The following is a 15,052-nucleotide window of genomic DNA, read 5'->3' as shown; positions in this document are numbered from 1 at the left end:
CATTTAATGAAATAATGTGGAGTTGCTATTGCTAATCGTAAGAATATGCTACAGAATGAGGCTTGTGTCCTTGAAGACCATGGTTCCTCTCCCCGGAGACCCTCCCCTTCTCCCCCTCCCTTCCCATGCCCCACAGTGGACTATGAGGAGGCACAACTGAGGCTCCCTGTCTGTCACCATTGCCAAGGACCCCCGTGAAGTGCTCAGGACTCTTTGCCCTCACCAGGGCCATCCAGAGCAGAATGCAAACCCTGCAATTAAGAAGTCCAGGCAGTGGCCACTGCCCCAAGGCTCCATGGGGGCTCTCCCACCCCAGTGTGTTCTGAAATCTGCCTCATTCACCTCTGTCTTTATCTACTTGCTGGTTCACAGAGGTTTCCCCATCCTGATAGGGCTCAGGGACCTCAATCAGACCTCACCTTTGGTTCTGAGCCCCCTCCACTCCAGCCGCAGCTGCCGTGCTCCAGACCAGTGTGAACTCCCAACAGCCTGGTGGGTCCCAGGGACCTTCACGAGGATTCCAAAGGATGTCTGAGATACGCTGTGATGTACAGACGATGCCTCATCATCTTTGCGAATTATGCATCCTGTTTACCCACTGTTTTCCACGGCATCCCTTGGGGAGAAGAGAGAACTTGGGGAGAAAGTAAATCTCTCTCAGTTTATTTAAGTGCACCAAAAAATGAAATACAATCTGTTAAGTCTGGGGATGTCTGCACCATCTGGTTAAATGTAGCGTGATGCTTTCCGGGAGGCAACATCTGTAGGCTGGGCAGGGTGGCATGCCGCTCCCCTCACCAGGGAAGACATGGGAACTTCACATCGATGGCCTTGCCAGGGCACATGCTGTCTTCAACATACCTCTCTGTGGAGAGCCAGCTGTACAGGGAGGCGGGGTCCTGGGAACTGGGCTGGGCTGGGCAGCACACTCTACTGTGTGGTAGAAAGAACACTACTGGGTGTCTGAGAGCAGCGCTTGCCTCTAGCTGGTTTGTGGCTATGTGACCTTGGTCAAGTCTCCCCTATCTGACCCTCAGTCTCCATATTTGCAAAATGTGCAGGAGGTTGCAAGATCTCCCTCCAGGTTGATTGAGGTGGTGCAGTGGGCGTTGTGGGCTTTGAAGCTCGCAAGTCCTGATGACGGATCTACTCACTGGCTGGTTGTGATTCTGGGTTCACTGAGCCTCAGGTTTCTTATCTGTAAATTGGAATCATAATAGTATTCACCACACATAAGTAACTAAGAAAAAACATTGAAGTACTTAATTCGGGTCTGGCACTCACTCAGTGCCCAATAAAATGTTCCAAGGAAAATAATAATAATGGTCTGTTACGCTGAAAAATAAAGCTCCATAAATATGTGTGCATCAAATAACCCTGACCAAGGATGGCCTTGAATGAAATGTAACCATTTTTGCCTCCTAACCTCCTTATGTCTTCTCTCCATCACCTCCCACTGGTACTTGCCTCTCTCCCTCCATCCAGGCTTGTTTTGAAGGAAATTTTCAATCAGCTCCTTCACTAGTCTGAGGTGTTAATTGCAGTGTGAATTCTATAAGAACATTTGCTCCTTAACAACAGCAAGGTCCATAGTCAAAAAGGACCCTCAAGGGGTGAAGTTCTGAGCCTGTCAAGGCTGCCCTGATTCTGCCGTGTGCGGGCCTGTCTGCTCTGTGTGGTGGCGAAGCTGGCCTCAGCAGCCGCCAGTCACCTATGTACTGGGCTCTGCTGGAGCGTGTTGGCAGCATTAGCTTGAGCTAGAAGTCAGGAGTCCTGTGTGCTCAGTTGCATCTCTCTGGCCACCTGAAATTTCAGGAACAGACACACACTTTGTGTGTGCCCTAATCACTGGCTGTTGTCATGCTGGACAAACCCCGGTGTCAGAGGCAATTCACTTATGGGTCAAAGAAGCTGTTCCCAGGCCACATTGTTCTCGGGGATTCTGGGAAGATGAACTTATTCCAAAGACCATGTATCTCCCACTCCCAAACCACCCTCAGATCTCTACCTGCTACCACCTTGATAGATTCTTTCAAATGCCTCTGGAGGGTGATTACTCTTCAGGCTTTGTTAGTAATTAAACCATTAGTGTGAATTAGCTTATCAGATAAGTAAAACGGTTATCAAATAAAGCTCCAGGAGCATCGGATGAGAACAAGTAAATATTGATGAGAGGTGCAGGGCATGGACTAGAGGCTGGATGGTTAGGCCCATGTGAGCACTGGGTAGGTGGCCAGAAGCATCTCATGGAGACACTGGGTAGAAGGAAAGGCAGTTATAAACATTACTGAAGTGCCTTCTATGTGTCAGGCATGCTACCAGGAAAAACCCCGAGAAAAATGCATGTAAATAATGCAGTCAGCACTGCCCACACTTCCCCTGGATAAGCATAGGCTGCAGGGTGACCACGATCTAAGAGACCAGAGTCTCCCACCCTCTCAGACACTGCAGTTCCTGGAGGCCTCTCCCAGGGCGAGCCTCTCACAGTGCTAAGCAGAGCATCTGGTTCTAAGGATATATATTTATCACACAGCCAACCTCCAACTGCAAACCAATGGGCATTTGTACCAAGGCTAGAGGGAAATCTGGAAACATTTTCAAAGACGTACATTGGTTTCCAATATGGCACCTTCTTAAGGGATTTTTAAGGGTCGTTTAAACTGTAGGAGATGTTTGTGGTGGGTGACTTTGGATCGTAGTCTCTCGGTGAGCTGAGGCTCTGATATACAGAATTCAGAAGGCCAGCAATCCCTGACCAATGGCAGGTAATTCACACACCGCTGTCCATTAAACCCACTTACGGCCGCCTGGTCAGGGCACTGCCAGGAGGGAGCCCCCACACACTTGGCCCGCGGCACCGGGCACACCTTGGACTCCCTGGTTCTTATTCCCTGGCATCAGGAAGCCCCTAGCCATTCTCCTCCCTTGAGCAGCCGAGCCCTGTAGAGGATGTGGAGAACTTAGACTCCCTAAGGATGTGGAGAACTCCGCTGGTAGCACCAGAACTTCAGTGCATGTGGCCCAAAGACCCTCCCAGCTGGGCTGTCCTGTCTCCTGGGCCAGCTGCTCCTGTTCACCACAGCCCCACTTTCCACAAAGCTGTTGGTGTGACTCCCCCAAGGCATAGATCTGCCTATGACACTCCCACTGCTTCAGGTAAAAGTGCTCACATCTTAGCCTGGAATCACCGTGGTAGCAGGAAAAATAACAACTGTAGTAATGGTGACAAAGTTATGGGGAACACGGAGTGAGCCCCGTTCACCGTGTGGCAAGCGCTGGTGCGGTCTCTCACTCGGGCCCCACAAAACTGGGGGAGGTAGACAGCAGAGAAGGGGCTGAGGAGTCGGAAAGGTGAAGTCACTGGTCACAGTCACACAGTCACAAGGCCAGCAAGTCAGGCTGCCTCCAGGCATCAAATTCAAGTTCTGCTGACTTCAGAACCCATGTTCTCAACCACTGTACACTTTGGCCTAAACAGATGGTTTGAAAAAAGTGTGGTGAGTGCAAAGTGACTCACACTCCTTCTCCTGGGATCCGGACCTAGAACTTTCCCCAACCACAGCCCTGATCACAGTGCATCCCCGCTGTCTGTCAGTTTGTTGGGTCTGAGCTCCCCCAGGTCAGGGACTGCACTGATTCATCTTTACCTCACCGGTGCCCAGCAGGGGTCTTGGCACCTGGCCGGTGCTCAGAAAATGGCTGACAGGTTAATGGATGGATGAGCACATGAATGAATCCATTGATCCAAATCAAACCCTGGCCCGCTTATCAAAGCCTCCAGGGTAATCTCATTTCTCTAAATCCCTCCAGCACTTTTTTCTTGCACCGTAGTTAATTGTACTGTCCTGCCCCATGCAGCTCTCTTGTCTATAAGTTACTGATGCCTCCCCAGGCCGATCATAAGCAACTTGGGCAATGATGGTATTTAATCCTCTTTTTCTCAAGTCACCGAGCTCAGGGTTGAGCACCTAGTTCTGCGTTAAGTACACCTAGCAGTTCATTGTGACCCAGGAGCAGAAGACAGGTGAGGACAGCCACCCTGGAGGAATGACCCTTTGTTCTTTCTGTCCGCATCCCCCACAGGAGCCTCATCTGGCATCATCGACCTCTTGCCGTCCCCCAGCGCAGCCACCAACTGGACTGCAGGACTGCTGGTGGACAGCAGCGAGATGATCTTCAAATTTGACGGCAGGCAGGGCGCCAAGATCCCGGACGGGGTTGTGCCCAAGAACCTGACGGACCAGTTCACCATCACCATGTGGATGAAGCACGGCCCCAGCCCTGGCTTGAGAGCGGAGAAGGAAACCATCCTCTGCAACTCGGATAAAACTGGTGAGTCTCGCATCCAGCCCTCCTGGCAGCTTCCCATTATGTCCCAGCAGGTTGGGCATGGCCACGGCCACTGAGGGCGTGGGACAAAAGCAGGAGCTTGAGAGGAGCCCTGGGAAAATATTCTGGTCTCTGGTTTTCTGGCTTTTGATTTTCTGGGCTTGGGGAACAGCAGGACCAAGAGACAGGGGTAGAGGCGCAGACACAAAGAACGCAAAAGCTAGGATTGGTGATTTTCAGGCTGGATGCTTCAGAACCCCAGCCTCCCCAGAAGTACCTTGGGGCTGCTCTATGTGAGGTGGGGGCGGGGGAGGAGGCTTCATCCTTACTTCAAGTAAAGCCGCTCCGTCTTCACTGTATTTATATATAGATTTCCAAAAGTTTATTTTCGACAAAAAGTGTCCTGCTCATCTACCACAGTAGCCTGAAAATCACTGCCGTGTGTAGCAATGATAGCTAAGCTTTGCTAGGCATTTTCAGCATGCGAGCCTGTGTAAGGCAGGTCACGGTGCCAGCTGAAAATCGTCACTCACCATCTGCCTCTACGAGAATGAAGTCACGAGCCTTTCGCTGCAGTCACTGACTTTAACACACCCTGAAAGGAGCTCGGGGCAGAGATCAGGAATGAGGCCCTCTGTGCTCTGGGAAAACTGGCAGAACAGACCTTCACATAGTTAGATACTTTCAGAAGGTTTTATGAGCCCAAATTCTTGCATTTTCTCGTGTCTAGAAAAGCACTAAAATCATTAACAGACATCTGCTCCTCGTGACTAGCAGCAACCTTCTGCCAAAATGTGTGCTTGACTGCATGTATCCCCGCCTTTACTAAAATCATATATATATATATATATATATACCTCCCCTCCTCTCTTTGGAGCAGTTCCTCAGAGCTGAGAAGCTTTCTCCCAAACTATAGTCCTCATTTTGCCCCCAATGAAACTCAACTCGCAGCTCTCATGTTGTGCATTTTTTTTAAAGTTGATAACAGCTTTGTGGTTAAAAGCACTCCCCCAACACACACACTTATTGGCTGTGTGACCTTGGGCAAGTTGGTTAACTTCTCTGGGCCTCACTTTCCTATATCAGACATTACAGAATTGCCTACCTCGTAGGGTTTTTATCAGGATCAAATGACTTAATGCAGGGATAGGGTTTTAGAACAGTACCTGGCACACAGGAAGTACAATATGCGTTAGTTCTTCCTATTTCAAACAATGCCTCACATCTCTACAGTTTTATCAAGGCATTGTTATTTCCTGTCTTAAGGATAAGGAAACATCCCTGAGAGCACAGATAAGTAACTAGTCCCAAGTTATTACCAGCAAGTACAAGATTGGAATGTAAGCTGAGATCCAGCTAACTCCAACCCTACACTCTGCCCACTACACCCCACAGGCAAACACACACACACACACACACAAATACTCTGACATCTTATGCAGATTTTTACAATTCTCTTAAATTATAATTCCACAATTTCCCATTTCAAATGCTACTCTTGTTAAACCTCCAAATAAATGATCACCACAGCAGATACTGCAGTGAGAAGACAGGATAGAAGAAAGGCTGACGGCTCAGCTCCGCTGCTGGACAGCCGAAGTTCGCATCTCCGCTTTGCCACTATTTAAGATGTGGCTTTGGAGGAATTGCTAATCTCACTGAGACTCAGTTTCCCCATATATAAAATGGGGGAAATACACATGAAATAATGTATGAAATCACTTAGCATCAGATATAAAACCAATGCTCCACTAATCTACCCGATGTTGTTATTATTATTATTCCTGGTTTTATTCCACATTATCCTCCTGTTTCAATCAATCTTTGAAATAAATGTTAATGTATTTTCCGGATGTAGAAACCGAGACAGAGGGAATTGCCTTGCTTTTCCTAGTCACACGGCAAGTCTATGTCAGAGCCAGGGCCAAGGATTGATTTCCTGGGTCCTTCATACAGGAAGGACCCTGCAGACCTCCCTGAGGTTTGGGACTGGGTTCAGAGCTCAGTCCAGGACCCCAGAAATCACTCTGTGGCTCCATCTTTGCAGTGCCTGGCGGGACGCTCCCATCGTGATCCAAGAGCCAGCATCAAGGAGACAAGGCTTAGCAGCAAACATACGAAAACGCAAAGCGGCCCCAGCTGGTGTTAGCGGTCACACACATGTAGTCCTTTCGGAAATGTATCAAATACCCCTGGGAGGCAGGTCAGACCAATATAAAGGTTCCGTCTTACAGAGGAGGAAATTAGAATGTGAAAGATTGACCGACTGGCCCAGGAAAACACAAGCGATTACCAAAGAAACAGGCCAGGTCCTCTAGCCCGCATTCCAGGCTTAGTCCTCTAGCTCGCATTCCAGGCTCGTGCTACTGGATCAGCGGCTTTGAACCCTGCTGTGCACTAGAACAACGTGGTGACCCTGTGAAAATGCCCAGATGCCAGTGCCCCGCCCCAGCTCAGTAAGTCAGAGTCTGGGGGATTCTTTTGTGCAGTCACGGCTGAAAACTCCACCTTAGACGATGATGCCTCACTTCCATCAGAACAGCGCCCCCAACACCAACCTGGGCACCTGAAACTAGCAAGACCTGGCTCTGTTGCACTTTGGCCTCAGCATAAAGTAACACTTGCAAATCGGCTCAGCATTGGCACAAAAAAAGATGGGGAAGATTTTTCTCTAATTCCTCTGACTTAAAAAAAAATACCTATAAATATCTCCTTATCCTAAATAAAAAATTATCAGGAATAAGTTAAAGCTTAATTAGGGCTTTTATATATCAGAAACCTTTTTTTCAAGTTATAAAAGCAACCCGTGTTTAAAGCAGGCAACCTAAAAAACACACAAAGAAATAAAAGAATACACACACCACCTAAAATCCTAATATTTGGAGATATTTTCTGATAACAGTTTGTGTATTTCACTACCGAATGAAATCTTATTTAAAAAAAAAAAGAAATCTTATTTTTATTTCCATGTGTATGTAGATTGTCCTTACAATTTTAATCTATTGTTTATGACACATGTGATACTATTGTTATGTTTCTGTTAAGTAACATTACATGTATCCAGATCATTTCTCTATGTGATAAAATACTCTTAAAAATATGAATTACGTGACCGTCTTTTGTCATGAGACTTTATTATCCTTTATTTAACTGGCTCACTTTTGTTAGGCATTTAGATTGTCTCCTTTTAAATGCAAATGAAACAATGCTGCAATAGGCAGTCTTGTAAACACCTAGTAGGCATTCTTGTATGGATATTTCTGATTATTTCCTGACCAGAAGCTGAGTTACTGCGTCAAAGAATATAAATGTTAGGAAGGCTGTTGATTGGCTATTACCAAATCGCCCTTGGTAAAGATTGCACTGGTTTTGGTCTTGTCCACTAAGTAAAACTTACCAATGCTGGCCTCTTATGAAGTAATTTATAAATAGTTGGATAACAGAATTGATTAGCCATCAAGGGCTAATTGTAGTTTTAAAAAAAAGTAAGAAAGAAAGCCACTATCACCACCACCACCACAAAAAACTGTCTCGGTGACTAACACTCTTTCATCAGTTTTTTTGTTTTTTTTTTTTTTTCACGTGCCATTGTCTGGCAGCCCCAGGTGGGGCTACGGGATAAGGATGCTCAGCTTTGCTTAGACGTTCAGGGACCCAAGATCCTTCCATCATTTGTCGCTGCCATTTTCAACCACAGAACAAAAGTTAGAATAGACACTTGAACACTGAAGGGTTTTATTAGCTAGACCAGAAAGCTCCATGCCTCACCCAGTCACACCTTTTTGGCCAGAATTTGATCACTAGTCCCCACCTAACCATGAGGGAAACAGTGATATGAGTTAAGCTGTGTGTCTAGGAGCAAAGGAAACAAGGTTAGGTGAACATAACCAACATAAACATAGCGATGGCTCTACCGCAAGGATGCTGCATGGGGCACTTGTGCCCCCTCCAAGCCCACCTTTGTTAGCCCTTATCTCTTCTTTCCTGGTGTGAGTGATGTTCCTTCCTGCCCACTCTCAGAAACTCCTCTCCCCACACACATCTGTTCCTCCTGTGGGATCCCCACTTCCTGGCACACAGCCCTCTTGCGATCTCTGAGTTTCATCTGAGAGCACTGAATGGTACGTACCACGTGCAGTGCTAGCTACTTTGATACAGTGATTTCCAAGAGAAAGGGGCCAGCCTGGTCCAGCAACCACCAAGTGATAAAGGCAGAGGTGCCAGCCTGGTCCCCCAGCCTGCTGGGAAAGGAGGGGGTGCTCCCACGGTTCCAGAGCTGCCCGGAAGACCACTCAGAGGGACTGAGGTTGTCTGAGGTAGAGAGGAGGTGGGAACCTCACTCCCAGCTGCCTGTGGGCTGAGCTGCAAACACTCTTAGATCCGCTCCAGACTGGTGCAGGAGAGTTCTGGGGAGGTCTGACTTATGTCCCAGGAGTTTAGGGTACGTGAAAGCTGGGCCTGACTCTTGCCCAGTGAGTCTGAAGCCAAGAGGCTGATGGGGGCTGCCTCAATGGTGGGGTGAGGGGAGGGGGCGGCAGGGGGAAGGGGTGCCCTACTACAGTTTGGCAGAACACAGTTGTTTCCATTCTTATTCCTGTGAATCAAATGGGTGTTCAGAAATGGTCAAGGTTAGAGCCAAGAGGGCTGCATGCCAGGAAGGGGGGACCTGGCAGGAGAAGCAGATGTAGGGGAAGAGAAATTACTGAGAAAGCAGGAGCTGAAGGGAAACGTGAAATGCCGACTAGTAAAAAAATCATTCACACGATGTGTGGAGGGGCAAGAGCCAACCACGTGGGACTGGAGCTGGCACATGTCCCAGCCATCCTGAAAGGGACTGTGTCACTTATCAGATCAATTCCTATGTAAAGATTATAACAGATCCTTTTTTACTGAGGGTGCGGGGGTTGAGGGTGGTAAGGGGAGGAGGAAAGGGCTGAAAATATATTTTACAAGGGCCCAGACCCATTTCTGTGGCCATGAGTGGTCTCTGCAGAGCCTCTCCAAAAGTCAGCCAATGCACTCATGAAGGAGCCTGTACATAGACACCACTGTGGCAGAGGACATTTGACATTCCTGGGAAAATGACAAACTCTAATGGCTCTTTTCTTCTTATCTGCCTTCCTCTGCCTCTGACCATGACTGGAGCTGGGAGGAGGTTGGGGGGTGAGACTGAGGAACGAAAGGAGTAAAGAACAAACCTTCCTCATCCTTTCTCCACCAGTGGCCACCAAGCCATGGGTCAAGGCTGAGTGGAGAAGAGGGGAGATCTTTTAACTGATAAGACACTAGTATTTAATTTGGGGAGAACCCTTCCAGACTAGTTTAATATCTGCAAGTGACCGGAAGACTTTAGAATCTGCCAGAGACTTGGGCTAAGAGAGAGGGGGGAGCTGCCAGGGACAACACTGAAGGACAGGAAAAGAAGCGGAGCTGATTCCTGAGCGTATCGTGTCACCAGCCCAATGAGGAACCAGTTACTCTGGTGTGGGTGATGACCACAGGCATCCAGCTAACAGAAGACAGGGGAGGGAGGCCAGAAGATGCTCAAGATGTCTCATGAGGTCTGTCTTCTCATTCTATTTTTTTTTTTTTTTTGGTAGGGGGAGGTATTAAGGTGTATTCATTGATTTATTCTTAGAAGAGGTACTGGGGATTGAACCCAGGACCTCATGCATGCTAAGCATGCCCTCTACAACTTGAGCTATACCCTCCCCCCTTGTCCTTTCATTCTTCCTCTGCCTCCTCACCACAACTTCTCCTGACTCCAAAGGAAACTAAAAGGGAGAAGTCTTCTCTCTATATCTTCCTGACAGTTATCAACAGAAACTATAGGGAATCAATTAGGCAATAGTGAGGGAGACTGGAAATATTTAGCAAAACCTCCATAACCAGACCCGGGTGTTTCATCAATGCAAAGGCTGAGTGGTCACCTGAACATTGGCCTTGGCCAACCCTGCCATACTTGGCAACTGACCACTCTCCTTCCTTCCATCTTTTCCTTGCATCTTGAAGAACATGATGCTTTTGTGAAAACAGCATCTGACACTACTTTGTTATGTTGTCATGGTCACGAGGCAGTGTAATAGTCCTTATAATAACTAACAGTCGTTGAGCATCTGCTCTGGGCAGATGCTTTACACACATTTCCTCATTGTATCAATTAAGATGCTTTCAGTTACAAGGAACAGGAAATACAGATCAAACTGATATCAGATGATTAGAACAAAAATAATAAAGGGAATGTGGGGTTCTTATAACTAAAAATGTCCAGAGCTATGACAGCTCCAGGTAAAGAGTGATCAAGGTCTTAGAGCCTTTTCTCTACAATTTTTCAGATCTGCCACCATATATATATATTATATCAGTTTCATGTTAGTAAATATGACTGCAGCGGCTCCCAGTTATATACTACAGCTTCTAGAGAGAGGGGGGAGTCTCTTCTATTTGCTTCCTGCTGAAATAGAGTTCTTCCCCAGAACCATTCAGAAAAGCTCCAGAGTCATCGGCCTGAACTGAGTCACTTTCTTGGCAGAAGGCCCAAGGCCAGAATGGCCTGCACTGCTGGGCTCGGGCCTGGGTCCCAAACCAGTCACTGTGGCAGGAGGGTTTACGTGAGCCTATTTGGCCGAAGCCAATCAGAGCCCGTGCCTCGAAGTGGGATTGGTGTTGATCCCTCCCACTCACGAGCAAGGTTTGTGCAAAACATACAAGACTTAGTCACAATATCCCATTCTCATGAGATATTAGGATAATCCAGCATCCTCGTCATGATGCAGTTCAGGAGGCTGAGAGGCGAAATAACTTTCCCAGCATCATCCAGAGATACAGCGCTCAGCATCCAAGTCTGTCTGGATCTAGGGCCCATGCTCTTTCTGCTGTACCTGGTCACCGGCTCATTCACCCAATATTTATGGAACATGTGCTTCGTGTTAGATTTCGCTGTGTGCTACTGTGTATTCAACGTGACTTCTCTGGGTACTGGTCAACTAACTGCTCCTCCCCTCCCAGTGGCTGCTGTCTTGTGCTTACAGGACATCATGATTGGGACCTATGAGATTTTCTAAGTAGGAAAGGCAATTTTTGTTTCTTTGGTTTGGGTTTTGTTTTTTTTTTTAATAAGGGGAGAAAAAGTCCCCATCTGTTGTCTGTGCACGGGGAAAGAGGTATTTATTCCTTACTTTGGAAAGTCAGGGAGCTATATCCAATGCTGAAAAAAATCAATTTGTCCCCTCCTCCCAGCAACTAAAAGTAAGGCAGCTCCCCTCAGCTGAACACAGATTAGGTAAAGAAGGAAATGTGCTTTGTGGTTATCACTGTCAAGCCTGATGAAATAAAAGTCCAGAACTCTGGGAGAAGCCAACTATGTTACAGGACCTAAAGTGGCTGATGTGATTGTCAGAGAGGCCCCTTGACCCTCCCAGAAGCATATGCACGCGCACACACACGCACACACACGCACACACAAAGAGCCTGCGAACCAGGGCCTGATGCAGTATCTAAGTTAGGTTGGTATTTAAAGCCCAGATGGCTTCTCAGCAGAAGTTTTTCTTTGAACTTTCTTGAATCATCCTCTTCCATTTCAGAGAGCTCCACCATGAGTGTTCTAGAACATTCATTAGATCCAGTTGTAAAAGAGGAAACTAGAATGCCTGTTTGGCCTTTGAGATGCACAACATGATGGAGTGGGAAGTCTCTTCTGGTGGAGACTGGCAAAGGGATTCTGCCTCCCTTCAAATTTTCTCTCTGCTTTTCAGAAATGAACCGGCATCACTATGCCCTGTACGTGCACAACTGCCGCCTCGTCTTTCTCTTGCGCAAGGATTTCGACCAGGCTGACACCTTCCGCCCTGCGGAGTTCCACTGGAAGCTGGACCAGGTAGGAACCCTACCGCGCGCCTGCCGCCGCTCACCTCCGTGCAGTGATGGGGGTGTGGTGCAGTGATGGGCGTGTGGTCCAGTGGTCATGGCAGTGGGTGGACACCTCAAGGTTCTGGTCACTTACTGGTTTAGGGGAAAATCAGCTCAGGGAGACACACAGCATCTTAAAGTCAGGATGGACACTGCCTCCTTAAAGCCCAGTAGAAGGTGGGGAGGGCCATGCTTCCCTGCTGGGATGCTACCCCCATCAGTGGACCTGCCAGCCTGCATGCATTTGGTCGACTTGCTCCACGTGGAGCTGCTGGGAAAACGACCCTCTGATCCCCTGCCCCAGTTTATGATCTTTATGTCATAAATGCTCCGTGTCTTCTCTCTGAGGCCCTACTATCTCCTTTGGGTGACAGTGCAGCCTCTCTTTTGGTGACACAGATTGAGAACAGGGGCCCGAGGACTTTGAAGTCAACAGTGACCCAGTGCCCTGTGAGCAGTGCCTGCTCTTTTCCGAAGTGGGAAAATCTATGACTCACTCCAGAGCATCATGGCTTGTGATCACAAGGGCCACTGTGTCGCACTTGTCAATGACAGATGAAGTGTCTAGTCTGAATCAAAAGCTTTGAAGTGTCTGTTTCGAGAGCTGTGCTGCGCTGAGATTGTGGGGAGGTGGCACTTCTCTGGGTGGCTGTGCCACTGAAGAAGCATCAGTGCAGCAAGCCTAGGGTTGGCCCCTGCTTAGATTTGAGGAGGGCTGCGCCAATTTTGTTCAGTGGTTTTACGTTTTCTAAAGGGAGAGCAGCAGCAGGCAGAGAAGAGAGTTGGAGAACGGGTCCTGCTTAATGAGGCAGATGAAGCGATGCTCATTCTACTGCTTGGGGCCCCAGCATCTCTTTTTGTTTTCTTTCTACCCAATCCATATTCTGAGAGCTTCTAGGACCCTCAGTCTTCTTTTCTCTCTCCAAGAGCCCCTGTGTGTGCTACCTGCCTCACCTCATCTAGAGCTGAATATTTCACAATCTTTTCCCTTCTCTCTGCCCATTACCTGTGTCTACCCCACCATCCCCCTTTACCACTTAAGCCCCCAGGCCCCCAGTAGGGTTGATCTCAGCATGTGTTACTGGAAGCTTGCCAGAACGAACTCATTTCCGCTGAGTTGAGAATGATTGCTACCCTCTTTCCTCCATGCAGAAGAATAGACATGTGCTCTTTAAAAGAGAGATTCATTAACCTCAGGGAATGTCTCAATGGTGGAACATCAGGCAATGTGACAAGGTCAAGGAAGCCAGGCTGATGGGAAAGGTGTTTGAGGAAGCCTAGGGGCAACTGCCTAGTCCGTTCCCAGTAAATCTGACCCTCATGGACCCTGGGGTTTGGGAAACGTGGCATCCAGATTAATATATGTTCCTCTGAATTAGGAATTCTGGGTCTTGCAGAAATTATGTTATCTTGACATTGTTTCTTTGATTTCCCAGCAATCTTTCAGCTACCTTTTAAAGTGCCATATGGCTTAGATGGGATGTTTTAAAATATATAACATGAATTGAGGTAAATTAAAATAAATTCCAGAGTGTGTGGGTTTTTAATAAAAACATTGCGACACTGGCTGAGATCCTTATAGATGCCCTGCAGCATTTTCTAAGATGGGATTGAGAAGCAGTGATGCAGGCAAATGAAGTCACAGGGTTTGGAATGTAAAAGAGGGGAAGAAGGAATTCTGGTTCTGCAGATAAAGATACAGTGAATCTATGGCTTCTGAAATCTGTTCCCAACGTGGTGAATTTAAGGAGGGACTGAGAGTCACTGAGTGCCTTCCAAACTACTCTGGTCTCATTTACTACCATTCCTGGATGCCTGCTCTGTGCCAGGCAGGCTGTGTGAGTGGGCTCACCCTCCCCTCAGCCCCAGTCCTGCCTGGTGGATGATATGAAGCCGGAGACCACGGCCCAGTAACTTACACACGATCACACAGCAAATCATGCCTAGGACCTGCCTTTTCCATTATGCTATGCTGCATCTTTGGCGAGCGTGCTAATGAAAATTTGAAATGGTTTCATCTTTAAATTGAAAAATTTTAATTTAGAGATCAGAATTATGCAACAAGCAAAATGTTTATGGTCTTCATAAATGAAACTTTATGAAATTGTCACATCTTCACTTTGTTTAAGCCCTGTCTTCCTTGTCTTAGCTTGGTTTGCCATAACCAAGTGGCTTAAACAAGAGACATTTATTTCCCACAGTTCTAGAGGCTGGGAATCCAAGATCAGGGTGCTGGCCAATTCCAGCCCCCAGTGAGGGCCCTGTTCCTGGCTGTAGACATCGGCCTTCTCACTGTGTCCTCACGTGATGGAGAGAGCGAGCTTGGGTGCCTTTTTCTCTTCTTATAAGGCACAAGCCCTATTGGGTTAGGGCCTCACCCTTAGGACCTCATTTAACCTTCATTACCTCCTAGAGGCCCTGTCTCCAAATAGAGCCTTGTTGGGGTTAGGGCTTCAACATGAGCGTTTTGTGGGGACATAATTCAGTCTATAGCATTCCTCTACTAAAGGAATTAAGTTTTAAAAATTGTAAAGGCTGCCTGTTGATGATCAGAAGCGCCAGCTCACTTGGACAGTTGCCCTCCTTCTGGAAGGAGCCACAGGGGCTAGGATGTAGGAAACCTCCACCACATTCATGCTAGCAATCCAGTGGTATATATAGGGCAGCCCAGATTCCTCTGTCCCCTATTCAGCTTCCTGTGTAGACAGAAACTTAACCAGAAGTTTCTCGGGTATAAATCACTTAATCCCCAAACTGGGGATACCTGATAAAGCCTCCTCCTTCAGGAAACCATCCTGGATCACTCCCTGAGTAG

The 15,052-nt window shown here is 47.6% G+C and overlaps 1 protein-coding gene across 3 annotated transcripts in view; it reads left to right on the top strand.

The window, feature by feature from the left end:
• Window positions 1-15,052, top strand: part of CLSTN2 (calsyntenin 2) — a 592,872-nt gene that overhangs the window by 490,472 nt on the left and 87,348 nt on the right. For all 3 annotated transcript variants that reach the window (XM_074370543.1, XM_074370548.1, XM_010952311.3), the window contains exons 7-8: window positions 4,084-4,332; window positions 12,084-12,205. In XM_074370543.1, coding sequence (XP_074226644.1) covers window positions 4,084-4,332; window positions 12,084-12,205 — 371 coding nt within the window. The remainder of the gene's footprint in view (window positions 1-4,083; window positions 4,333-12,083; window positions 12,206-15,052) is intronic.

The sequence above is a fragment of the Camelus bactrianus genome, chromosome 1 (assembly GCF_048773025.1).
Source record: "Camelus bactrianus isolate YW-2024 breed Bactrian camel chromosome 1, ASM4877302v1, whole genome shotgun sequence".
NCBI classification, from domain to species: Eukaryota; Metazoa; Chordata; class Mammalia; order Artiodactyla; family Camelidae; genus Camelus; species Camelus bactrianus.
Note: the sequence above shows the minus strand (reverse complement) of the source record. Positions and strands in the feature narration are given on the sequence as shown.